Source organism: Theropithecus gelada, chromosome 1 (genome assembly GCF_003255815.1).
Source record: "Theropithecus gelada isolate Dixy chromosome 1, Tgel_1.0, whole genome shotgun sequence".
In the NCBI taxonomy this organism is placed as follows: Eukaryota; Metazoa; Chordata; class Mammalia; order Primates; family Cercopithecidae; genus Theropithecus; species Theropithecus gelada.
The window spans coordinates 60998041-61025253 of NC_037668.1; the positions used below are offsets into that span (position 1 = coordinate 60998041).

Below are 27213 nucleotides of genomic sequence, written 5' to 3' on the forward strand. Positions count from 1 at the left end.
CTATGAGGAAGGGCAGGACGGTAGAAGCAGAAAGACAAGGAAGGGGGAGTCCAGGGGGAGCGCCTGCCTTTCTCCAGAGGCTCGTTGCGTCCTGATCCAGGCTTGGTGCAGGGGTGGGTGGGGAGAGCCGCTCTGGGGCTACACCAAAGCCGAGTTCCCTTCAGAACCCTCTGTGAGGGGCTCATCCTAGGGGAGACCGATATCCCCAGGATACACTGAAGCCACTGCCTCCTCAGCATCCTGGGAAGCGAGACGGATGCCCTAGGACCACTTTGCAGGTCTAACTCCCTGCTGAACCCAGGCCTGAGCCAGGACGAGACTGCCCTCCAGGGGATCAAGTTCGATGTATCCTTTTGGTCATTTTCTAGTCAAAGTTAGGTTCAGAGGGGCCTGGAGACAACAACGGCAGAGGAAGCGGACTGCCTGGAGCCGTCCTCGTGTCTGAATCCCATCCTGTGGGGTGCAGGATCCATGGTGTTCTCTGCATGACACCTCGACCTCCGTGGGAGTCTAGCTCTGCGTCAGTGTGGATGTGCTGGTGCCTTGACAGGGTGATTTCCCTAGAACTCTGCAATAGCGCAGCTGTGCTTGTTCCTCCGTGGGTGTATGCCCTGCTCTGGGGAGGGAGGCAGACAGGCAGGCGTCACGACCCCAGTGGAGTAGAACACAGGGACAAGAAACCTGCAGACACAGTCAGCTTTGGGCAGCAGCATCACAGTGTGTCTGTCCAGTTCCCTAGGAGATGGAAGTCTGTTTCATGCCTTGTGCCTAAGAGGCTGTTCCCTGGGGATGGAGATGGGCTTCAAATGATGAACTCGGAGCCAAGAGCAAATGTGTGGGACCAAGACCAGACAAGCTCTGAAGGTTACGTCCTGGCCATAAGAGCAAAGAGAGGGGTGGGACTGTGTTACTTTTGGGATAGTGTGTCAAGGGCCCGCAGGAGCAGACTTTAGAATGGGAGGTATGAGACATGACCCACGGCGACTGAGCCCTAGCTGAGGCTGCATGCTATTGCCACCCAGGGAGTATGCTGCCATTTTCCCAGGGCATTCTCCTAAATCTTAGGGACTTGGTAGGCTCTTAAGGACTTTTGCACCCCTCAGGGACAGGTACAAAGGAAAGAACTGGTGCTATCCTGAGTACATCCTGCCCAAACAAGCTCACCTGACCTCTGATTAGAATGGGGGCCCAGCTGGGAGGGCAATGGAGGCACGCTGAAGCTGGTAAGCATCTTTGGCCCTTGACTTAGAGGTGGCCAGTCCTTGTAAGGATGGTGGGAAGGGGAAGACCCCATTTCTGTCAAGCACATGGATGTCTGGGTGTCCAGGACCACCTGGGCATGAACCACTCTGCCCATCCTGATTAATTTTGAGGAGTTTCTGATAAGGGGACACTTCTGTTTCACTCTAGGAGGCGAAGGAAAGGTGGCATCGCAGGTAACTTTCTCTGTTTCAGCCTGGAGCCCCACCCTTCGTGACTCCTCGAGGCTGTACCAAAGCTTCCACTCAGCCTTCCAGGCCCCCTTCTTTATCCCACCCCTCATCTCCTTCCCCTGCCCCTAGTGCTTCCTCCCCACCCTTCTCCAGCTCCCAGCTTCTCTGCCTCTGTCCTGGTGCCCCTGAGCCATGGCCCTAACCATGGGTACTCACCATCTGTGCCCTCAGGTACATCTGTGCTTGGCTCGCAGTCAGGGCTGGGGAAGACGTGTTGCCCAAGAGCACAGCCTGCTGAGCGATGCCTGAGGCTGCTGCAGAGTTCACGCTCTGGGCCCTGTTGAGGAGCTGGGCTGCTGCTGGGGAGGCTGCCAGGTTGATCTGATGTGCGGTAGGAGACAGGAGGTTCTGTTGGTGAACTGTGTCTCCCTCATCCATTTCTTTCTCCCTCCTCTTCTGCTCCTTGGTTTATTCAGCCTCCTTCAGGACCATCTGTGGTCCTTGGCCTTGGAGCATCCCCCAGCCCTGCCCCATCTCTGACCTTGGTGCAGAGTTGCAGGGGGATCCGATGTTGGGAGAACTGAGCTATCCACAGAGAGCCCTGACATTGGGAGGATGACAGGAAGTTACTAACCTAAAGGTCAGTAAGAGACATGTCCTTTTCTTTTTCTTCCCGGCAGGAGCAATGGATTCCAGCCGTGATGTTACATGGCTACAGATTCACCATAATTGGGTCTGGGAACTTGGGCATTTTGGTCCTGGGGCTGTGGACTCTGCTGCTGCTCTCCCATTCTACTCACCGAAGATGACTGGGCCGGGGCCTGTGCAGACACATTGCTGCCTGAAGTGCTTCCTTGTCTGTTGGCTACCAGGCTTGCCTAGGAAAGAACAAACTCCTCTTAGAGTCCTAGACTTCCCCCAGTCACTCCTGGGCTCTCATCATCCACAGGAGGTGCTGCAAGATGGTGTTAAGGAGAACAGCCTCTGGAGGTCAGCCCCCAACCTGCCTCTGTGTGGCCCACAGCAAGCATCCTGCCTCCTCTGTGAATAGGTGAGGATGGTAACAGTACCTGCCTGATAGGATTGCTGAGAGGACTGAATAAGGCAAGGCACTGCCACTGAGCACTCCAACTGTTAGGCCATGGCCTTCGGTGTGTGGAGCCCTCCGCTCCACCACCATCACGCCTGGCCACCGCCATCACGCCCGGCCACCGCCATCACGCCCGGCCACCGCCATCATGCCCGGCCACCGCCATCATGCCCGGCCACCGCCACACACCCGGCCACCTTCATCACACCCAGCCACCACCCCCACACAGAGAATTTGCAGACATGAGCAATAGTGTCCAAGCTGCCCTTCTCCCTGTGGCCAGCTTCTCATCCTTCAAGTGTCAGCTCCAGTGTTACTCCAGCAGACAGGCCTTTCCTGACCATGCAATGCAAGGCCGTCCACTTTGCCCTTTGGTCAGAGCAATCTGTTCTTCTCTTTCATGGTGCTTATTATAACTTAGAGATTTAAATATTTTGTTTCCTTGGCTATTTTGGTTCCTGTTTACTTGCTGTCTCCCATTAGAAGTGCCAAGAAGACAGGGTGCTCAGTATACCCAGTGCCTGATATAAACTTTGTATGCAGAAGGTACATAAAATGTTTTTCTAAATGGATAAATAAATGTGTTCTCAGCTAAGGAGGAGAGACAGCAACAACGGGCAGACAAGATAAACAGGCAGTGCCCTTCGGTCATGAATGCTTCCCTGGAACCCACAGTCCTTTCCCTAGACCCGCAGTAAGGTGGTTAGGAGAGGGGATCCCCACACTTCTTCCCTGGGCTAGCATTCCGCCACTCCACTCACTAGCTGCATGACCCAGGGCCCTGTCCTTCACCTGCTAAAAGGAGATAATGACAGTAGTACCCGCATCACAAGGACTTCTTTAGGTTGTAGTAAGAGAAGGATGTGAAGCATGGGTGCGGTGCCTGCTTCCTCTCCCTTTTGCTTCCACAACCAGGACACCTGGCACCAGCCTTGAGGTCCTTCCCAAATCTCACCTGCTGCACGGCCGCCAGGCTCTGGAGCTGGGCGCTGCTGAGGTGCTGCTGCTGGAGCGCTGCAGTCTGCAGCATGAGGTGCTGCTGCTGGGCGGCGTACATCTGCTGCAGGTACTGAGCAGCCGTGCTGGGCTGTCTGTGTAGGGCCTGCTGGATCACCTGAGAAGAGGGAGGAGGGAGAAGAGCCAGGCTGGCAGCTGCCACACAGAATACCCCTTTGGCAGTAATGCCTTGCCTACCCCAGGCCTCTGTAACTGCTCAGGAGACACCAAGATCTGTGACCACCACCATAGCCAATTGTGGCCACTCTCTAGAACAGTGGGAGGACAGCTGTTCGCAGAGCTTCTTCATCAAGTCTAACCTGATCTATCTTGCCTGTCTCTGCAGCTCCTCCCCAGCACGGCCTGCTTCTGCATCATCCGCCTTGGTGAGGAGAATCAGAGCTGCACACCATTGCTTTAATCAACTCTTGGGCAGTGAGGGAGGCTCAGGGAGATAGAAGGGTCTCCCCCAGGCTTGTCAGACACTCCTCTCCCTCTGTCACTCTGCAGCCTCAGATGAGGGTGAAGCTCAATAAGGCAGGGAAAAGAATGGGGGTGGAGGGAAGAGCAAAGTCAGCAGGGGGCCTACTCCAGCTTCAGCAACGGCCAGCCACAGGAAAACTTAGATGGAGGCAATGCCTTCTCCTTGAGGCTGGGGCTGTAAGGCAGACTTGGGGCTGCTCCCCAGGCCCACAGCTTCTCAGAGTCCCATCAATCCCTTAGAAGAAGGTTGCCTGGGTCTTGCAGAGCAGACCAGTGCTACAGGGACAGCACACTCCCCTTTTATTCTTTTTTTATTTTTATTTTTTGAGATGGAGTTTTGCTCTTGTTGCCCAGGCTGGAGTGCAGTGGTGCAATCTTGGCTCACTGCAACCTCTACCTCCCAGGTTCAAGTGATTCTCCTGCCTCAGCCTCCCAATGAGCTGGAATTACAGGTGCCTGCCACCACGCCTGGCCAATTTTTTTGTATTTTTAGTAGAGACAGGGTTTTACCATGTTGGTCAGGCTGGTCTTGAACTCCTGACCTCAGGTGATCTGCCCGTCTCAGCCTCCTAAAGTGCTGGGATTACAGGCATGAACCACTGTGCCCGGCCCCCTTTTATTCTTTCCCTCCCTCTCTCTTTCTCTCCATCATTCCCTCTTTTTAGCTTCTGTCTCCCATTCCCTGACCTTGCTGCTTATTCCTTCTTTCCTGATGGGATTGGCCAATCTCCTGGAAAGGATAAAAGGCTGCCCTTTGATCCTCCCCATCCCCAGAAACAAAGAACAGCGAGTGCCTTTCCCTAGCCCTAAGATCCTCTGTCTTCTTCCTGCGCGTCCCAGAGACATTTCTCCTCCCTTCTACCACTGGCCACCCTCCTGCCATCTCTTCCCAGTTGATGCCTTGCAGTGGCCTTGACCAGGCTTCTCCCTATTTTCTACCCTTACCTCTGCTGAATACCTGGCCACAGGTAGCTCCTGACCGTGGGCCCCATCTTGGCGAGCAAGCCTTGCCAGGACGGGGCCCAGGGTCAGGTCAGGCTTTCCCCAGGTTGGTGTGACTTCTAGGGCTGACAGCTCTAGGACAAAACAGCCTCTGGCTCAGATTTGGGGTTCTGTAAAAACAGCCTGTTATTATAGCAGATCCTCTGTGGGCTCTGGCGTCTCCCCAGACATCCCCATCCCAACTCTTCCACATGCTGCCCCCAGATTCCACTCCTCTGATGTGAACACCCCTCTCCGAGATCCTGTTTTATTTTAACTCTATTCTTTTTCCCTCCTGCTCTCCCAGAATTATTTGTCAGTATTCCCTTTGCCTAGGCCTTTCTATTAGACTCCTGAAAGTGACCTCCCCAGCAGTCCAGCCCGCGTAGTTGAGATCCTGTGACCCTTCCTCATAAGAGGATGTCAACGAAGGGAGACAGGAGGAGCCCAGAATGGTTCTGCGTGCAACCATGGGTGATTCCACTCGCCAGAGCAGAACCCCAGACCCCCTTTTGCCTAGAATTGTGATGAATGGCAGGAGTGGGTATATCCGAATGTCGTGGCTAGAAATCAGAGCTAAGGTCCTCATGCATGATGGGCCAGGGCCAGGCGCTGGGGTTGGGGGCAAGGGTTGGGGGCAAAGGTAGGGGCAGGAAACACGGATTCACTAAGCACGAGGTGGAAATAACTGGGAGAGGGAACAGTCCAGGGTATCTGATGGCGTCTTCTTTAACTCGGGTTTTCAGGCCCTCTTACTGTCTGCTGTGGGTTCTCCCCTATTCCCTTATCTGGGCCTAAGTTCAAAGCAGGATGAGGTCACTTTTCTAGTATACCCAAACTGTAATAGCAAAGTCACTGCGAGTAAACACTTCTCAGCTGTGGTCTCTCTTTTCTGCCTGTATTATCCGGGAACCTCAAAAAAAAAAAACAAAAACAAAAAACAAAAATTGTAGTGATTAAGAACACAGGTCTGGGGAGAGTTAGCTTCAATTTTTTTGTCTTTACCTGAATGACCTTGGACAAGTTATTACCTTCTCTGAGCCCCAGTTTTCTCAACTACAGAATTGTGCCTAATAATAACCAAAAGGATAACTGTGCAAAATGCTTAGTACCGTGTCAGGCACACAGCAGATGGTAGTGCATGGCTCTGACTGCATTTAGGAGCAGTGAGCTGCCACCTGGAAGGCCTTGTGGATGACATTTGCCAACTGCTGCTTTAGGGGAGAAGGTAAAAAGCTGCAATGACAAAGGATTATTTGGGGGTTCTTTTTGGTTTTTGGTCTTTGAAAAAATGAGATTTGTTCTTCACCGGACAATGGTCATTTAGAGAGTGGGTCTGGGTTGCGGCTGAGCAGCTCTTGGTCATGTATTATTTGTTACTGTTACTTGTCTGCCCTTTACACTTTCACACACGTGTCCTCTAAACTCCCTGGTTGGGCCATTTTGCATCCTTCACCCCCTGTAACAATACACAAATGTATATCTACGAACTCACTCCCATATGCCCGTTCTAGAGTCCACATCTAGATTATCCCACCAGACCATGCCAACACCTCCTCCTTGCTAGCTCTGGAGATGATTAAGGAGTATAATTCCCAGATCAATTAGAATCTTACCTGCACGGTCTGCCGGTCTGGAATACCACTGTACACAGAAATCTGGGGCCCGGTGGGGCGGCCACTTCCACCACTGCTGCTGTTGTTGCAGCCACTGCTGCTACTGGCCCCGCTGGTACTGCTGGTGGCACAGGCACTGCTAGATGTATGAGGGACTGGCAGCTCATTCTCCATGGCCTGCAGTGTGGCGCAGTCAGGGCGCTCAGAGGGCAGAAGGGCAGGCAGATGCTAGGAGGGAAGAGGCAGAAGTGAATGGTTTGACAGACACTTACTAGATAGAGAATGCTCACACAGTCGGCCTTTTGTATCCGTGGGTTTCACATCCATGGATTCAACCAACCACCGATCAAAAATATTTAAGAAACACGGTGTCTGTACTGAACATGTACACTTTTTCTTGTCATTATCCCCTAACCAATACAGTGTAACAACTATTTGCATGGCATTTACATTGTATGAGGTATTACAAGTAATCTAGAGATGGTTTAAAGTATATAGGAGGATGTGGGTCGTTTATATACAAATATTATGCCACTTTATATTAGGGACTTGAGCTTCCATGAATTTTGGCATCCAAGGGGATTCCTGGAACCAGTCCTCTGTGGATACCAAGTGACGACTATGCAGTATATACATCAGCTTTCCAAACAGTCTGTGGTGGGGCCACTTGGGAACTGAGGTCTCTGTTTTTTGAGACTGGAGTTTCACTTTATTACTAAGGCTGGAGTGCAGTGGTGCGATCTTGGCTCACGGCAATCTCCATCTCCTGGGTTCAAGCGATTCTCATGCCTCAGCCTCCTGAGTAGCTGGGATTACAGGCAACCGCCACCATGCCCAGCTAATTTTTGTATTTTTAGTAGAGACAGGGTTTCGCCATGTTGGCCAGGCTGGTCTTGAACTCCTGATCTCAAGTGATCTGCCTGCCTTGACCTTCCAAAGTGCCGGGATTACAGGCATGAGCCACCGTGCCCGGCCACTTGGGAACTGAGGTCTTTAGACACACGCGCCCTCAGAAGGACACAGGGCAGACTTGATTCACTGACTGACATTTGAAATCAGGTCTGGCTGATTCTAAAGCCTGTGACCTGTTCATTCTGCCGGAGGAGGCAAAACTAGGAGACAGACTTCCTATAACGTTCACCCTAGCGGTCATCTCAGGGATCACCTCTCACCCTATCAGCCTTTTCATCTTTGGGGTGGGGACACTGAACGTCGGAGAATTTACTATTTGTCCATATTTATACAGCCACCTAGTGAAAGCAGTAGGATTAAAAATCTACAGAGAAGGCTGGGTGTGGTGGCTCACACCTGTAATCCCAGCACTTTGGGAGGTTAAGGTGGGCGGATCACGAGGTCAAGAGATCGAGACCATCCTGGCCAACATGGTGAAACCCCATCTCTACGAAAAATACAAAAATTAGTTGGGCGTGGTGGTGTGTGCCTGTAGTTCCAGCTACTTGGGAGACTGAGGTAGGAGAATCACTTGAACCTGGGAGGCGGAGGTTGCAGTGAGCCGAGATCACACCACTGCACTCCAGCCTGGTGACAGAGTGAGACCTCGTCTAAAAAAAAAAAAAAAAAAAAAAAAAAGAAATCTATAGAGAATAGAACAAGAGGAAGAGGTACATCAGAAGGCAGTCGAATAAACTGAGGTATTTGTTTAGTTTAGTTTGCAAAGCCAGAAGAGCTCAAGTGTGTTTGAGGTCTCCATCTTTATTAGGTATGCACTTACTGAGTGCCCTCTGGACCTAACGCTCACGAGGGTACCATACTGACCAATTTGGTCAAAATCTCAGGTTGTGGAATCAGAAAGACTTGGCTTTGTCCTGGCTCTGCCACTTTCTAGCTAGGAAATCCTGGCATGTCACACCTGTCTGACCTGTTTCTTAATCAATTAGATGTGATAGGATATGGGCTGTGGTGAACATAAAGAAAAGTGATGATGCAAGGTGCTCAGCAGAATGCCAAGCCTATCCTGCGTGCTCTGTAAGCACTGGCTCTTGTGGCCTGGTTCACACTGCCCGGATCCAATAGATCAGGCCTCTCCTGAGACAGAACTGGCAGAACCTTCTGGAACCTCCTATCCCAGTCAGTAAGGAGGGCCAGAAATTCCTTCAGGGCTCATCCTATGGTCTGAATACAGAACTGGAAATTGCACCTTCCCTTGAGGCTGTGTGCTTGGCAGTGGAGAGGGGTTGGGAAAGAAGGAAAGGGTGGTGGGAGAGGCACACCCAGATCTGAGTTTAAGTTCCTCCTTTTTTCTTTTTCCATGCTCTTCTTAAACATCTTCATTTCTGTGTGGAGGCTGTTCCTTCTACCCATTCCTTCCTACATGGAAAAATAATATGTTTGTCATCCCATCACAGACATTCAATCATCTGCTTGTAAAGTATACCAATTTAATAGGTGAAGAAAATATAATTTTTCACACTAATGAGAGCATGACTAGTGCAAAGAGCCACAGTAATCATTACCATCCTGCTGTTATCTCCCCAATACTGCTCGGTTTCAGGGTTATCATTTCTCAGGCTGCCTTCTTCAGATTGGGAGAATTTCACTGTGGGCTGAAAAAAGTGTGGGTAAAGGCTAAAAGACAGGAATGTTGGGAGTCTGGAAACCCCAGGCCCTCTCAGGTGGCAGGCAGCAAGCTGCTTATGATTTCCAAGGCAGTGTAGCAGCCTGCAAGCTGCACTCTTGACCTTACTCTTTAAGCAGTGATTTTTCCTTATGTTCATATGTCTGCTTTTACTGCCATAGGGCAAGGTGCTTGTCCATGAATTAATTCCCTTTGTCCTGAGCTGCACTCAGTGCTGGGCCTTATTATGGCTGCTGACTTGCTAAGGATGCTTATGATAATGATGATGATGCAGGAATCAATGAAGCGGCAAAGTCAACAAGTACTTCCTATGCCTTGGCGCTGTCAAAATCCACTTTATCTTATGTTCTAGGGAGGGAAAATTAGGCTGTGTAAAAAGTGGTAGAAGGTCTAATTCCCGATCTCACAGAAACTGAAAAACTAATTGTAAAGATGAGGTGCAATTGAAATTATAAGGATCATCAAGCAACAAATCAGTAAATGAGAGTTCCATTCAAACATAGACTACCCCATAGAATACCAACATCTTCTCTTAGTCTCACCCCCCTTTTCCCAAATGTTGGCCAGAATTGGGTTTCATTTCTTGCTTTTCATTCCACACTAGAAAATCTCAACTGAAGTACTTATAAATATAAAAAATAAAATAGGAAAATAGGGCAGCAACCACAGCAAATTAAGAGGGTAGAATAATCTACATCCTGGATGATCAAGTCTCAGTTCTATTTCTGTGAGTGTAGTTAATCATACTGAATTGCACACTTAAAATCTAGTCATATTCTGACCTTCCCTCCTCTATCCTTTACGTGATTGAGAGAGCAATCAAGAGAGCGAGAAAGTGTGCTTGAAAGACAGCCACAGCTATCAAAAGCATGAGCCACAACAGAAGCTGTGTGGAGTCTGTTCCTTCTATCCATTCCTTCCTAAATGGAAAAAATAATATTTATTTGTCATCCCATCACAGACATTCAGTCCCCTGCTTGTAGAGTATACCCATTTAAGAGGGGAAAAATATAATTTTTCAAATTAATGAGAGCATGATTAGCACAAAGAGCCAAAGTCATCATTAATATCCTGTTGCTCTCTCCCCAGTACTGCTCAGTGCCAGGGTTATCATTTCTATTTCTTTTTTCCTTTTGCAGCAGCTAGGGCAGACACTGTGGAGAGTGTACACTCAAATCTTGTTAAGAAATAAGACAAAATTCTTGAGGGAGCATGGCATTCCTCTACAGAAAAACTGTACAGGCCAGGACAGCCACTGCTCCCCATGCAGGGGAGACAGACTTACTGCAGCAACCTGGGCACATGGGCACAGTGCACTTCTCACACTCTTGTCGCCTGTCTCCTCCTCCTGCGGGCAAGCATGCCATTCCTTTCTTCTCTCTCCAGTTCTAGGCTTTGCCTTCCCACCCACCTCCCCCGCCACTGCCCCCCCTCACTACTCCCCCGCCCCCCGGCCCACTGCCCCCCTGCCCCCCACCATTCCCCCCACCCCCACCACCATGCCCCCACCCACCGCCCCCCCACCATCCCCCCCTTCCCCTCGCTATCAGCCCCCACCACCCGTGTCTTTTCTGTGTCAGTAGTTTTGGATTCCCCAGTCCCTGGTTTTCCCACTCTTTCCCTGCCCCTGGTCCCTGCCCTCTCTTACACCTGTGGCCACGCTCCCTTTCACCACTGATTTCTCAGAGCTGCTCATTGGGTGGGCCCATCCTCAGTGTGCTCACCCTCCCTCACTATGCCTTGGCTCTCTCGAATACAAGCACGTCCTCCCCTCACTCTTGCTCCCACTCTTGCCCTCTTGCCCCGCCGTGATTGATCCAGACTGGTAGTTCTATTTCCCTCTAATGAGCTCTCTCCCCCACTCTTGACCTTCTTGCTGCCTCCCGGGTTGCTCGCCCTTGACCAGTCTCCCTCTGCCTCTGGCTCCCTGTGGCTCTCCCAAGTGTCCGCATCCTTGCTGCACATGCTCCAGCTCTCTCTCCTGTCGCTTATGGTCTCCCCCTCTCTGAGCATCTGCCATCCCAGGCTTGATCAGCAGGTCTTTTTAATTCACACACACACTCTCTCTTACTCCCTGGATAGCGCATGCTTGTATTGCTCTCTGTCCCCAGCTTGCCCCTCTGTTCTAGCTCACGCTTTTGATAGCTGTGGCTGTCTTTTGAGTGTGCTCTCTCACTCTCTTGACTGCTCTCTCTCTCAAATACTCATGTAAAGGATAGAGGAATAAAGGTCAGAATATGACTAGATTTTAAGTGTGCAATTCAGTACCATCAACTACACTCACACTGTTGTGCAATCATCACCACCCTCTATTCCCAGAACTTTCTCATTACCCAAAACAGAAACTCTATAACCATTGAGCAATAACTCCTCAGTGCCCCTTGTCCCCTGCCTATCCCCTAACCTCTAATCTACTTTCATTCTCTATGAATTTGCCCGTTCTAGATAGCTCATTTAAGTGGAAGCAGACAATATTTGTCCTTTTGTGTCTGACTTGTTTCACTTAACATAATGTTTTCAAAGTTCATTCATGTTATAGCATGTATGAGAATTTCTTTCCCTTTGATAGCTGAATAGTATTCCTCTGGATACCTACGTACACACCACATTGTGTTTGTTCATCTGTTGATGAACGCTTGGGTGGTTTCCACCTTTTGGCTACTGTGAATAATGTTGCAGTGGAATGAACATGGCAATATAACGGTTATATGCCACGGACTGTTTGAGTCCCTGCTTCTATTCTGTTGGGTGTAACCTAGCAGTGAAATCTCTGGGTCATATGTTATTCCATGTTTGGCACGTGAATATCCATTTGTCCCTGCATCATGTGTTGAATTACCCCTGTTCTTGGGCCCGCCCAGTGCCCCCAGCCCCCAAGCTACTCCATGTGGTATGTGAAACCCTCCATGATCTGACCCATTTTGCCTTCTTGGCCTCATTTTCCACACTTCCACTGTCTCTGGTCTCAGCATTATGACCAAGGTGCCCAGGTCGTTTGAAATTTGGGTGCCTTGCTACTTCCTACCTCTGTGGTTTTTACTGCTGTGGTTTCACTCACACTATTCCCCTCCCCTGAAATGCCTTCCTTCAATTTTTCATGTAACCAACTCCTTAGATCTTCAAAACTCTTGAGTCTCTCTTGTGAAATATGCACTGAATGCAACCCCCTCAACCCTTCTCCTCTTGCTTCCTTCAAATTAGGTTCCAATGTCTTCATTTAAGCCATCCAGCTGGATGGCTGCTCCCAGAGCACTCTGTGCCTGGCTCTCTCCTAGCACTTACAATGTAGCCTTACAAGAAAGTGATTCGCTTGGGGGTGGGATTATGTCATATTTTCCCTTAATACCTTGTGCTTCATTCCATAGATGTTTGTTGAATAAAATTGCTTGAAATGCACCATACTCCATCCCACTCCTCATCTGAAAGCTTAATCTCTACCTCGTCCACAAATTTCTCACCAACTAGTTTAAAACATCAACTAGCTGTGATTTCACTTCAGTAGCTTCCATCAATGGTGTCTATACTAATAATAGTGATTATTTATTGAGCACTTACTACTGGTAAGCACTACTGTGGGCACTATCACAGATGCTACGACTTCCCTTATGGTGTGGGTATGATTATCCCAATTTTGTCAATGAGAAATATATCTAAGCAATTTATGTAAGGTCATTACAGAACTGGGATTCAAAACCAGGTCTGACTTCAAAGCCAGAGTGCTTCCTGTGATACTCTCTGCAACTTCACCTTGAGCCATTATTTCAACCACACTGGGCAAAGTCCATGTCAAAGCATACTTGATTTTCAGTTGAAAACAAACTGAGACCTCTGAATGTAATTCCCTAATTGTTAATTAATGTCCATTTATACTTACAAAATATTCTCTGTATGTAATGTGTATATAAAGGGTAATATGCATGTGTACCCATCAACCAGTGTGAGAAATCGAACATTACCATCATCTCCCTTGTTTTCCCTTGCAAGAATGGAGACCCAGTGTGGGGGAGGTAAGTGACTTGGGGTGATATGGCTCCCCTGATTCTCATCCAGTGCCATGGAAGGCACCTCAGGAAACCTCCTGCCCGCATGGTGGTAGCGACTATCAATGAGAGAGGCGAAGCTTGCCCTGCAGAGAAAGCAGAAGCTAGGGTCCTGCCATATGTCACTTTATTATTGCTCTCCTAGTTGAAGGGAACTTGAGTAGGAAGGAAACACAATTAGGAAGTGTCCCATATAACAGCTTTAAAATTTTTTTTCCTATAGTTCCCCTTTTGAACCAGAGCTTTCGTATCTTCCCCCTCCCACCTTCCTTCCGCTCAAAGTTCTGGCTGCTGGGGAGTAGCGGAGGCATTTTGGAGTCTCAGTGAGGGCTACTGCGGCATCTGTGGACTCTCCTTACATCCTTCCCTCTGGTGACCTACATTAGAAAATCTGAATCCTTAAACTTTCACAGTATCTAGGCTTTCAGCATTCTACCCACCCCTTTTCAATTTCCTTTGAATTCCTACTCTTATTTTTCCCTTCTCTTCCTTCTAACTAGTTCCGTATTTCTTCCCCAAGGCCACCCATCCCTGTGGACTCCCATTATAAATCACAGCCAAATCTCATTAATGGCTAACATCCAGAGGTAGAAGTCTGTTTTTCTCTGGGTTCCCACTCACTGTGTGGTTTTGTATAAGTCCCCGCTCTGAAGGGCTGTGATTCCTATTTCAGTCACTTCTCCACTCCTAACCGCAAGGGGCCACTTTGAATGATGTGCGGACTATAACTGGCTTGGATAGTGATCTTATTACAGGTCTCTGCTGCCCACAGGGCCTGAGACCAGCAGCTGGAGAAACGCTGATGGTTCTGCCCTCCCAGTAGCCGCCAAGTCTACGAAACACTAGGCCTTTGTCCCCAGTGTCAGGGAAATCCATTTGCTGTGGATTACGGCTGTGACAGAGGTTCCGGGAAAGCAGAGGGGAAGGATACTGAAAACCACTCTCCAAATCTAGCCTAAAGCCCTGGGGTAAGGCAGGGTGAGGTTTTTCCTAATGGTATCAGAGCTGGGCAGGAAATGAGAAGTCTAGTCAGTCCCATCGTGGCTGCTGGTATTATCATGTGGCGGCTTGGTACGGAGAGTCTGAAGAGATGGGTGAACGTATTCCTTTGCTGTGGCTCTGCTTCTCCTCTCTGGTTGCCTCTCTGCCAGAGGCATAAGGCAGTAACAACAGAAGATTCAGACTCCCTAGACTTAGGGGGCCTGGGGAAGGCCTCCTTGCACCTCCCAGCTGCTGCATGAACGTAAGTGTCCTGATTTGTTCCAGTCTGAAGCACGGACTCACTGGAAGCAGTCCAAATGGATGCAGGTCAAACTGTCTCAAAAGGTCCCTCCCTCACCCCTGTCCTCTGCATGTTGCCACCTTTAGTGTCTCTAGAAACCAAAGTAAGTAAATGAAGGCCAACGAAAATAGAAGTGAAGGATGATGAATTGAATCTGGTCATATAGTCCTAGCAATCCAAATAGAATGATTTCATTGTGAAGCAAAACACTATAAATGTAAATGAATAAACTCTTTCTGAAACCTTACTGTTTTCTTCCTAATTTATAAAAGGCAGGTTATATCAAGGATTTCTATTACAAGCTGGTGCTGGTTGGCTGAAGAATATGAGGAGGAAAAAGAAGGATTTGCTGTCCTTTGGAAGGGATGTACAGTGAAAGCCACATTGTGCAGACGCTGAGTGCTTGGGGACAGGGGATGGATGAGTTCGTCTAGACTCGGGCAGCTCTGTACTCACTGCTGTAAGGCAGGGCAAAATACATTCTGTGTCTTCTATGGGCCCCTAATCAAATACAAGTCGTGTCCTTATAAAAGAATGCCATGTGAAGACACAGGCACACACGGGCAGAAGCCAGCCATGTGAAGATGGAGGCAGGCAAAGGAGCTATGCTGCCACCAGCCAAAGAACACCTGCCGTCACCAGAAGCTAGGAAGAGGCGAGAAAGGACTTCAGGGGAGCATGGCCCTGCCGACACCTGGATTTCATACTTCCAGCCTCCAGAACGGTAACATGATACATTTGTGTTGTTTTAAGCCACCCAGTTTGTGGTAATTTGTTAAGGCGGCCTTAGGGAACTATTATGCTGCCTGATACTCAACCTGACCAGCCTAAAAAGGTCAACTGAAACTAATGGTAAAAAAAGGGTGCAAAGGCATTAAAAACAGCCTTGTTAATATAACAGCTTTGCATGCTCCAAGGCAAGGCTTCTCAAAAATGTGGTCCCTTGGCAACTCTCCAAAAATGCAAATTTTCAGGCGCCACTTCAGACCTATGGAATCAGAAATTCTGGGAGTGGGGCTCGGCAGCCTGTGTTCTCACAGCCTTCTGGGAGATTCTGATGCCTATGAAGTATAAGAGCCACTGCTTTAAGGGGCAATTTGAATATGAGATTTAAAAGGGGCAGTCACCATTCATGCCCTAAGATGGTCATAATGAAGTCCCTGCTAAAAGGGACTAGAATTTGAGATGGGAAGAGTTACCAAACATAGTTTCTTCCCTGCTGAAGCCTCAAAATACCTCCACATGGAAAGAAGACAATCTTGGCAGCACTCAGTTTAGGGATCTTCCTGTTTCTCTCTAGCTTCATTGCCTACCACGTGGCCCACACAGCTGATTCCAGAATTAGTCACATGCTGTCTCATCCCTTGCCCAGACCTCTCCCTCTGCCTGGGCCACTCCCCAGGCCCCTCACTCCCCATCTCCCTGGCAGGAGTGCATTTACCCTTTGCAGTTCAGCTGTAACGTCTGCTCCTCTTAGGGACTTCCTTTTTGTACCCCAGCCTGGATTTGGTGCCTTCTGCTGAACTAAATAGCATGGCAGGACAGCTGATTTTATTCACTAGGCAGTGATTCCATTAGTTTTAGATTCCTAATGCCTAACATGGTGCTGAGCCAGCAACAGTAAGATTTTATTAAATGAGGAATGAATAAAGCTTGAAGCTCTTTGGGAAGCTCTTCACCTCCTGATGAGGAACCTGAGGTTAAGATACTGAAGCATGCTGTGGAAATACCATGTTATCTGAGAAGGGACCTTTGAAACTATTAGTAGCCATTAGCACCTTTACTCAAATTTGTGTGTCCAGATGGCTATTCTCAATAGGGCCCAGGACAGGTAAATTTTGATTTGGGAATGGAGTGGGAGGGGAAAATGAAAGATGAGTGGTGTTGGAGCGATGAGTATGGGACTGTGGTCACTGCAAAGAGCAGATGTAGATGGTCCTGGCCCGAAGGCCGGGACTAGACCCAGCCATACATTGACCAGGTGAGAGCTAGGCAGCAGCATTATGTGGAGATGATAATACCTCACCCCGACCTCCCAGAGCTTCTGGAAAATGAAACAACATAGATAGGAGAAAGCATTTCAGAAACAAAAATCACAAACGCAAAGTATCGTGAGAGAGGGTTTAGAAAAGGGGAGAGAGGCTGGGCGCAGTGGCTCAAGCCTATAATCCCAGCACTTTGAGAGGCCAAGACGGGCGGATCACGAGGTCAGGAGATCAAGACCATCCTGGCTAACCCGGTGAAACCCCGTCTCTACTAAAAAATACAAAAAACTAGCTGGGCGAGGTGGCGGGCGCCTGTAGTTCCAGCTACTCGGGAGGCTGAGGCAGGAGAATGGCGTGAACCTGGGAGGCGGAGCTTGCAGTGAGCCGAGATCCGGCCACTGCACTCCAGCCTGGGTGACAGAGCGAGACTCCGTCTCAAAAAAAAAAAAAAAAAAAAAAAAAGAAAAGGGGAGAAACGTTCTACTCCATAAAAATGAGCAAACATTGCCAGGGCAGAATGCAACCCTGGCCAAGTTACTTAACCTCTCTGCGCCTCATTTGCCTCTTCTGTAGAATGGACAAGAGTGCAGACTTCATTGGTTTTAAATAATAGGTAAAACAATGCATTTAAAATATCCAGCACAGCTTAAGCATGGATTACAAAGAGAGTACATTAAGGTAGGATAGAAGGTGACTTTTTTTCCCTCAGAGAAAAAAGATACTATAATTTCCTTCAATAAACTCAAAGTTAGATTTTGAAACCAGCTGGTCTTGGGTTATATTTTGAGACCTACTGGTCTCAGGCCCTGTGGGCAACAGAGACCTGTAATAAGATCACTATCCAAGCCAGTTATAATCAGCACTGGTTATAGTCAGTGTTCTCAGTTCTAGTTACTTTTTTGCGTCTAGTAACAGAGTAAATTTTTTTTTTTTTTGAGACAGAGTCTTGTTGTGTCGCCCAGGCTGGAGTGCAGTGGCGTGATCTCAGCTCACTGCAACCTCCGTCTTCCAGGTTCATGCGATTCTCCTGCCTCAGCCTCCTGAGTAGCTGGGATTACAGGCCTGCACCACCACACCCAGTTAATTTTTGTACTTTTAGTAGAGACAGAGTTTCACTATGTTGGCCAGGCTGGTTTTGAACTCCTGGCCTCAGGTGATCCGCCCGCCTCGGCCTCCCAAAGTGCTGGGATTACAGGCGTGAGCCACTGCTCCGGGCCCAGAGTAAATTTTTTTTGTGCTATAATCTCAGTCAGCTCTTCCTTGTTTAGCCTTTGTAATGGTATGCATTTTGGGGATTTGTACAAAGAAATCTCAGTAGCCAAGGCCACAAAAAAGACTGCTATAAAGAAAAGACCCCTGGCCAGGTGTGGTGGCTCACACTTGTAATCCCAGCATTTTGGGAGGCCAAGGCAGGCGGATCACGAGGTCAGGAGTTCAAGACCAGCCTGGCCAACATAGTGAAACCCCGTCTCTACTAAAAATACAAAAATTAGCCAGCCGTGGTAGCAGGCACCTGTAATCATCCCAGCTACTCATGAGGCTGAGGCAGGAAAATCGCTTGAACCCAGGAGGCGGAGGTTGCAGTGAGCCGAGACTGTGCCATTGTACTCCAGCCTGGGCGACAGAGTGAGACTCTTTCTCAAAAAAAAAAAAAAAGACCTCTACAAAAATCTCTCCAAGCTGGGTGTGGTGACGCACACCTGTAATCCCTGCTATCCAAACTGAGATGGGAAGACTGCTTGAGCACAGGAGTTCACAACCAGCCAGGGCAACATAGTGAGAACCCATCTTAAAAACAAAATCTCTCCATACTAAATCTCCCCACGGAGCACACACACACAGCACAGACACTCAAAGTGTACATATTAAAAGCACATAGCACACATACAATAGGCACACATGGTGCACATAGCGCGCACACAGCATACAGTGCACACACACAGTGCACACACAAAGTGCACATAGCATATACACAAAGCACACAGCAGTGTACACACACATCACACAGTGTGCGCACACACACCCTGCACACATACAAAGCACACACACAGCACACGCAGCACACATGCACATGTGCACATAACACATATACAGAGCTGCTATTTCTAGAGCTGGCCACTTTCTGCTGCTCCTGCTCAGCCTTGAACTGGCCTGATGGTTAAACCGCAGTACGCTGGCCATTCTGCCACTGCTATGTCCTGACAAGTATGAGAGGAAGTAATCTCTGTACCAGAGAGTGGTTGTGAGGAATAAATGAGATCATGTCCTTGAGCGAGCAATAAACGGCAAGAATTATTATCATTTACCAGTGGCTGGCCTGAGAACACTGGCCTCCTAATGGATAAAAGACCATCTACATACCTAATTAAGGCCCTTGTGGTGGGAGACACCCCATCTGGCAGTCTCTCTTCAGAATTTATCAAAGTGCTTAAAGCCCCATTCCCTTAGTCTCCTTATAGGGGATGTAAAGGGAAACTCCAAGGGAGGCAGGCTGTATCCTTGGAAGAAGCTCTGGGGGGAGCATGTTCAGATCTTCACAGGAAAACAGGGCACCCAGTACAGTCACTGCTTCTCTAGGGCACTCTCAATGCTAGTGTTCATGAAAGTCAGCAAAATCCTTGACCCCAGTGTTACAAACAATTAAGTAGTACCTGTAGGGCCACTGGTAGGCCTAAGATACAGCCCAATTTCAGGGGTGGAAGAAGAGAAAAAGGTCAGTAAAAAATTTCTAGGTAAGTGTTTAGGCCCTTGAACTTTATTCTGAAAGCCTGATAATTAGCCATTTCCCATGATCCCTGTGTTGGCCTAGTCAGGCCCTGCCTGGTACCCCCGGAATCACACTCTGAGTAATAACTGGGGCATGTCTAACATTCGCAGGCCTTTCCTGTTCATAAGTATGTCAACATATATTATCTACACATAAGGCTGGTCCTGTTAGCAATGTTTACAAAATCATTTGCAATTATTTAATTGAAAAGTAATACAAAACAAAAACAACTGTCCCACAGGAGAGAGGGGATAGAGAATGCCCACCTTTCCTGAATGCCCACCACATGCTGGGCATAGGCTCAGGGAGGCATCATAATTTATAAAAAAGAGGAGGAACCTCATAGTTGGAGAAAACTGTCTTGATTCCTGTCTCTGTCCCAGCTAGAAGACCTGAGACAGGTTACTTAACCTCTACAGGCCTCGGTTTCCTCATCTGTGAAACAGTGCTAATGACAGCAATTTTTTTTTTTTTTTTGAGACGGAGTTTTGCTCTTGTTGCCCGGGTTAGAGTGCAATGGTGTGATCTTGGTTCACTGCAACCTCCGCCTCCTGGGTTCAAGCAATTCTCCTGCCTCAGCCTCACAAGTAGCTGGGATTACAGGCATGCGCCACCATGCCCAGCTAATTTTTTGCCTTTTTAATAGAGACAGAGTTTCACCATGTTGGCCAGGCTGGTCTCGAGCTCCTGACCTCAGGTGGTCCGCCCGCCTCGGCCTCCCAAAGTGCTGGGATTACAGGCATGAGTCAGCACGCCCGGCCCAATGACAGCAATTATGAAGAGTTACTGGGAAAACTAAATAAGAAAATGCAAGCACCTAAAAAATACATAGAAAGAAAGCACCTAGCACCATGTGCAGCACAGATGGGCATCATTCTATCATGATCAACTCTCCTCTGCCTGATTAATCCTTCCAGCATTGCTTTAGAGCAGTGACTACATGAGGCAACAGGTTCTGAGAGGTAAAGTAACTTTTCTAAGATCATAAAATTATGAAGTGGCATAAACCAATAGAGTCTGAATCTGGAGCTCATGTCCAGGTTGTAACGTGGGAGTGCCTTGAATGTGGAGAAGGGAAGATTCTCAAACATGGGCTTTTAATCCCTTACAATTTTTGACTACACTGTTACTCCTGGCTTGGGCATAAACTTTCCACCAGGCTCCCAAAAGCCCAGGTCCTCTCAAGTCCAAGAAATGTTCTTGTTAAATAGATAAATAAATAAATAAATAAATAAATAAATAAACCCTCACCTACAGATGAAGTTGGAAGAAGTGACAACCAGGACAGACGTAAGCCACGGGTTGTGCATGTAGTGGCTGTGTGGCAGGGTGTGGGGGGAGCGAGAGAGACTAGAAGCTAGTTGGTGATTGCTATTACTAGACTGAATCCCCCATGCAACTCCAAGCTCTGTGCAGTAAAAGCATTTTAGAAATCCAGAGTAGTGAACGTTCAATACACATTATTCTTGGGGATATTGTTCATGTAATGCTTCATTAGTTCTTAGGGTGTTTGGATTAATCTTAAGCCTACATTACATTATAAACAGGAGTATAACTTGAACTTCTAGCTTCCTTTCTCCACTCCTTTCCTCCATCTTCTTTGGGACAGTTCCCTTTTGAAGGCCTCGTTGCTTTGGCCTAGCCACCACTTAGAGGGCTCAGCCCTTCCCAGGACACTTCCTCCTGCTTGCTTCTGCCCTAGCAACTTGTCCTGGCAGCTGTTTCATAGCTCTGGAATCACAAAGCAATTCCAGAGTCCCCTGGGCCTAGCTCTGGGGCCTCCTTACTCTCATTTGCTCCAAATAATAGCCTTTAATTGCTATTAACATTCCTTTCAAGCAGAAACATAGCATGCACATCTGTGGTCAGTCTGTGATCTACTGTGACCACTGGCCTTTTGCTTCCTGCCATATTTGGAATGTTCTGTTCCATTTTATACTCATAAGTTTGCCTTTCCTCTGTTAGCATACATCTTGGTCTTTAGCTTCTTGTATTTCTAACCTGTTCCCTATTTGCAGGGGAAAGTTATCTAAATTTTCCCTTATCCAAATAGGTTCCCCTCAACCTTCCATTCTTTCCAGTCAAGCATAACTCTGCCCTACTTCTTTTATCATATTTATAAAATGTAGGTAGCTAATTTTGAAATTAAACTATGCAGAACTAGGACTACAGGGTGGAAATTATAAGAAGATAGATTTCAACTGAATAGAAAAAAGTGCTTCCTAACAACTGGAGCTGTTTAAAAAGTAGAGTGGGGCTGGCTGTGAGGAAGCACGTTCCTAGTCGGTGGAGGTGTTCAAGCAGAGGCTGGGCAACCACGGGGCAGGTGGAATTCGTGCAGCATCACCACTAGGGGTTCTTTTAACCACAGTAGTATATAATTACATGAAAACTTTTCACTGGACATCAGAAATCCACCTGAAATTTTAAGCTTTTTGCTTATTTTTAACTTATCCATTTATGGACTTTTTCAATACTAATCTTGTTTTTCAAGCTGCAGGGCAGCTCCCAACTGCTTTTCACCATTTTAGTTACTGGAGTAAATTCCATTAGTATGAACTTCTGGATGCCCATCATCTACTTAAGGTGGAGAAAAACATTGTTCTTATTTTAAGGATAGGACAGCCACAAAGTGGTCAAGTATAAAAGTCCATCTCTTTTGGATTCCCACAACACTTGTCAGCTGTACAACCACCACCATCCGCCCCTTCCCATATTTACTGAACAATTACTGTATGTTTGGGACTGAATGCAATACAAACATGACTCAGATATTGACTCTGTTTTTAAGAAGTTAACAGTTTAAGAGGAAACATAAGAAAAGTACATAAATAAATATAACAGGAGCAGCATTTTTTTTTTTCTCTGTAAAGTATCTAGTTAGGCCTTGTAGAGTATCTAGGTTAGGCCTGGTAGACCACATATGGTCTCTGCTGCATCTTCTTCTTCAGTTCCTCACCCCCTTCAACCATTAAACAAATGCAAATACTACTCTTAGTTTGAGGGCCTTACATAAACACTCTGTGGCCTGGATTTGGCCCTTAGTTTGTGCACTCCTGAAATGCAGTCAGCCGTCAAGTGATAACTTTCACTTGCATCAGCTAAAGTTTCATGTGGGGTGGATCTTTAAAGACGGGTTTGATTGGGACTTTGGAAACGGGGAGGGTGCTTTCTAAGTGGAATGAGATCATGCTCATCACACATTGTCCCATCTTTTCTATTCTTAGAGCAGAGATTTTCAAAGAGTGAGATCTTATTAAAAATGCAAATTTTCAGGTCCACAGTGGTTCTCAGACTTGAGCGTATATCAAAATCACCTGGAGGGTTTGTTAAAACAGATTGCTGGGCCCCACCCATCCCCAGACTTCTGAGGCTTCTGGTACCGGGACCACACTTTGAGAACCACTGTCTTGGAGAATGGTGGGGAAGCAGAAGTGAAAGAGAGATTGTTCTCTATTTTAATGTTTGAGAACTAAAAGGTAATGAAAGTCACCACTGGAGACAGAAGAGGAAGATGATCTGCACTTCAAGTCCTAAAGGCTTTGCAGAGCATCAAGTTCATTCCATTTAGAACATGTACTCAGAAAAGGGATTTGAGCCACTGTACGTTAGTGATGGCTTTTTTCCTTCAGGGCAGGAGCTTTGAGCCTTGTTAGGCTCACCCATTGGAGACAGCAAATCGCTGTAGGGGACTGCATGCTTGGAAAGATCTTTTCTTCTGAGTCTTGGTCATTGGCACATACTCTGTCTTGCTTCTGATATATTTGCATATTTTTTTTACCACTCCTACAAAATGGTCCCCTCTGCATCATGCCTAATACTATTCCCTTTGATCAGGCAAAAAAAAAAAAAAAAAAAAAAAGGCAATGCTCCTATTTTATCATTTAAATTAAATAGCTTCCAAAAATTCAGATGTGATGCTCAAAGAGGCTGAGCTGAGGAGACGGAAGAAGGGAAAGACAAGCCAGAGAGAGTACACAGAGGAATCTCGGAGGAGGCGATGGGTAATCAAACACACAAGGAGTCGTTAATCTGGCAGACAATGAATGGCAAAAGGCAATTAGCTTGGCTGGGTTTGTAGCAAGCCAATGAAGTATGCTGTATTGCAACTGAGGCTCTAGTGTAAGGGCAGGGTCATTGCTAGGGAACTCAAAAGGAAGGCAAGATAAGGGATGGCGAGAAAGCCATCTGGGGCTAGCACAGAGGGAAAGGAAAGTGCTCAGGGTCTTCATGGATATTCATTACCCAGTGGAAGCATCCAGGTGTGGCGTGTACTTGCCAGAGCTCTGCACGCTGTTATTCAGGACACAATCTTGAAAATGAACTAGGTGCTTCAGCTGTGTGCACACATGCGTGCACACACACACACACACGCACATACACAAATGCTCTCTTTAGACTGCTGCCTCTTCATCCACCTGTCTAGTCTATGAGGTCCTAACATGAGGACCACATGCTAAACACTGGCAGAGTCATAAGAGACACAGTTCTAAACTTCAGTTTATGGGCTTCCTATCTTAAAGCATGCTTGATTTTTCTGTCACGCCTCATTTACATGCGCATTCCCATGTTCTGTTCCTTGCAGGTGCTCTACAGCCATACTAATGGATTCTTACCTGCCTATATACATTCTCCAGACACACTCATTTATTCACTTCGCTAGAGTCATTCCCACATATTAAATACTACCTCTTGCTTCTAAAAAGCACTTCAAATCTAAAAGTTGCTTCTATTATAGCTCCTGTTCCTGCTGTCTGCAGGGCCCTCCTAGCTTTGCCATTGTTATAAAAAAGAAAATGTACCAATATTGGTTTGACTGAGTAAAGAGCCCAACCCAAAGCAGATTGTCCTACCGTGGGATGCAGGTTTGTGGCTGTGGTGTCCCCGCCTTCAAGATCATCCCATTTATCTGTCTTTGTTCCACTCCCTCTCTCTTCCTGCACAACACTGCAATCACACACATACTCCGTGTTGGGGGAAAAAAAAAAAAAAAGGACAGCCTAATTTCCTGATGATTATGTTGTTACCTAGCAACAGCCAATCAGGGGCTGGGCTTTTTGCCTGCAGTATTTCATGCAAATAGTTTGGAGAAATTGCAGGGTAACCCAGGCTGCTTAGTCTGTCTTCTCAGGGGACACATTACAGAATAAACCAACCCAAAAGGGGACTATTGAAGCCAGGCACATGCTTCAGATAGCAGGCCATCTGATCTCTTCCCTTGTCCCCTCTATCCTGTACCCCCTTACAAAAGCATGAGAGTTCCACAGACAGACACTCAGGGAGGCCATAAACTTGAAAAGAAGCTCGTTAGCAGCCATCATTTTCCCTAGATCTTTGTTAGTTATCACTGATAACTGGTGCCCAGAGCAACCTCGAATACTCTGAAAACCCTACCTTCCTAGGAAAGCAAATAATGCATGCTGCATGCTCAGTAGTTGTCTGGGAGGGTGTGAAGGAGAATCCTCAGCTTTCCTGTTTAGAAATGAGCTAAAGCCTGGCACTTCTACCCTGATTTAGAAGCCTCATCTGTGCCCATGCTGGCCTCAAGTGCATTCTTTCTGGTGCTGACTGGAAAATCCTCATTTAAACGGTTGAACAAAACAATGAGAGAAGCCACATCACTTATAAGACCTTTTTTTTTCTTTCAATAAGTTCTGAGTATTTGATGTAAATCTTGTCAGGAGCCACACACACCAACTTTCTGTGCTCAGGGACCAGTGCAGTCTGTGTGGACCAGAACCATATGAAGTGGACTCAGAAGACAGTCTCCGAGCCTGTCTCCTCAGAATGAGCAGACCAGGCTTCGGATGGTAGGTTGCTTTTACTGTCATTGTTGTTATTGACTCGATGCTCAGTAATCCAGAGCCAATGAAGGCAAGAATAAACTATGACCTCAGCTGCTGCACAGCTCTTCACTGTTCTCTTAATACCAACTCTAACCAGCAGTCTTGCAAAGATGTGTTGTGGGTTACATGGGGACAATGAAGAGATGGATCAGCCCACGTCACCATCAGGAATGGAAAACCAATTCAAAATCCCTATCCTACTGATTTGGAGTTTTACATACTTGTAAGACAAGAGGTAATTATACTCTAATCATTACAGGAAGTGGTGACAGCTCTCCAACCTCTGACATTCACGGCCTCACATCCAGAACCATATTATGAAACCAAAGAAAAGAACTGTCAATCTGCCTTTGTTCAGAAAGGCAGAGTTAAGGAATCTCATGTATCCTGGGGGTTGGGGAGGGCAATGGATAACTCTATTTCCACTCCCGTCCTATAGTAAATTTCAGAAAATTTTTGAGTCAGGTGCTTTTATCTTCATAGCCTTGGAATACCTAATAGAAACCATATTTTACAGAAAAGGACACTGATGAGTAACTTGCTCAAACTTATACAGTTACAAAGTGGCAAAACTGGGATTAAAAAGCAGATCTTTTGACTTATGTGGATTCTGATGTCCAAATAATCCAAAAACACCAACAAGTCTTTATAGCAGTGAAAGAAAAAAAAAACAGTAAAGGAAAAACGGGAACAGCAACAGAAAGCCAGTTTTCAAAGTAAAAAACAAAAAAAGTCAATGTTTTGCACTTATCATAGGCACCAAATGTCTTTAAACTAGAGTTAAATGTTAAACCTTCAGTGACTTTCTCCTCCAGCTGCAAATCAGAACCACAGCAGTGCATGTCGGAAACACCAATGCCTGGGCCCCACTCCTGATCAAGTAATTAACTAAGAATTTTTTGGTAGGGGGAGCAGAGAGGCAATGTTTTTATTTTATTATTATTTTTTGAGACAAGGTCTCACTCTGTCACCTAGGCTGGAGTACAGTGGTACAGTTGTGGTACAGTTATGGCTCACTGCAGCCTGGAACTCCTAGGCTCAGGTGATTCTCCTGCCTCAGCCTCCGAAGTACAGGCACACACCACTGCACCTGACTAATTTTTAAATTTTTTTGTAGAGATAGCATTTTGCTTCCCTGCCCAGGCTGGTCTTGAACTACTGGATCCAAGTGATTCTTCTGCCTTGGCCTCCCAAAGTGTTGGGATTATAGGCATGAGCCATCACGCCCAGACGAAACAGCAGTTTTAAACCACTTCCCAGGAATAGCACAACCACTTTGGAAATCAGTCTGGCAATTTCTTAGAAAACTAAACATTAATCTACCCTATAACCCAGAAATTCCATCCTTAGGAATTCAGTCAAGCAAAATGAAAACATGTGTTCATAAAAAGTCTTGTACAAATACATTCATAGCAGCTTTATTCATAATAGCCCCCAAATCTGTGGTATATCCACACAATGGAATGCTATTCATCAATAAAGAGAAATAAAATATTAATATGTACAACAACATGGATGAATTTAAAAATACTATGCTGAATAAAAGAAGCCTTATACAAGGGTACATACTGTATGGTTCTACTTATACGGAGTTCTCAGAATAAAGTTAATCTATGATAGAAAAAAATCAAAGCAGTGGTTGCCTCTGTGGGGTAAGGGGTGGTGAATGGCAGGGAAAGGGGAAGAGGGAATTTCTGTGGTGATGTTGATAGGGATTTGTACTACATCAATGTATGCCTCTATCAAAATTTACAGAATAGCGTTCTTCAAATTTGTGCATTTTGTTGTATATACATTTTACCTTAAGAGAAAAATAAATAAATAAATAAATATTGAACTCTAGTTAATGATATACCTACTGAAGTGTTTAGGACTGAAGTATCCTGATGCCTGCAATTTATTGTGAAACGCATTAAGAAAAGATGAACTGATGATGGATAGGGGGATGGACAGTTAGACAGATACGTGATAAGGCAAGTATGGTAAAATGTTAATTGTAGAATCCGGATAGGATACATGTGACATTCACTGTATACTTATTTCAACTTTTTGGTATGTTCAGAACTTTTCATAAGAAAACTCGGGGACAAATTACCAG

The 27213-nt window shown here is 46.7% G+C and overlaps 1 protein-coding gene across 2 annotated transcripts in view; it reads right to left on the bottom strand.

The window, feature by feature from the left end:
• Positions 1 to 27213, bottom strand: part of PHC2 (polyhomeotic homolog 2) — a 115662-nt gene that overhangs the window by 49479 nt on the left and 38970 nt on the right. Inside the window, exons 1-5 of one of the 2 annotated variants that reach the window (XM_025382949.1) lie at positions 24123 to 24258; positions 6600 to 6827; positions 3479 to 3637; positions 2234 to 2311; positions 1650 to 1814 (exon numbers count right to left, since the gene is read on the bottom strand). In XM_025382949.1, coding sequence (XP_025238734.1) covers positions 1650 to 1814; positions 2234 to 2311; positions 3479 to 3637; positions 6600 to 6773 — 576 coding nt within the window. In that variant the 5' untranslated portion in view covers positions 6774 to 6827; positions 24123 to 24258. Of the gene's footprint in view, positions 1 to 1649; positions 1815 to 2233; positions 2312 to 3478; positions 3638 to 6599; positions 6828 to 24122; positions 24259 to 27213 lie in introns of those variants that run through there. The other variant, XM_025382939.1, reaches the window with a different exon arrangement.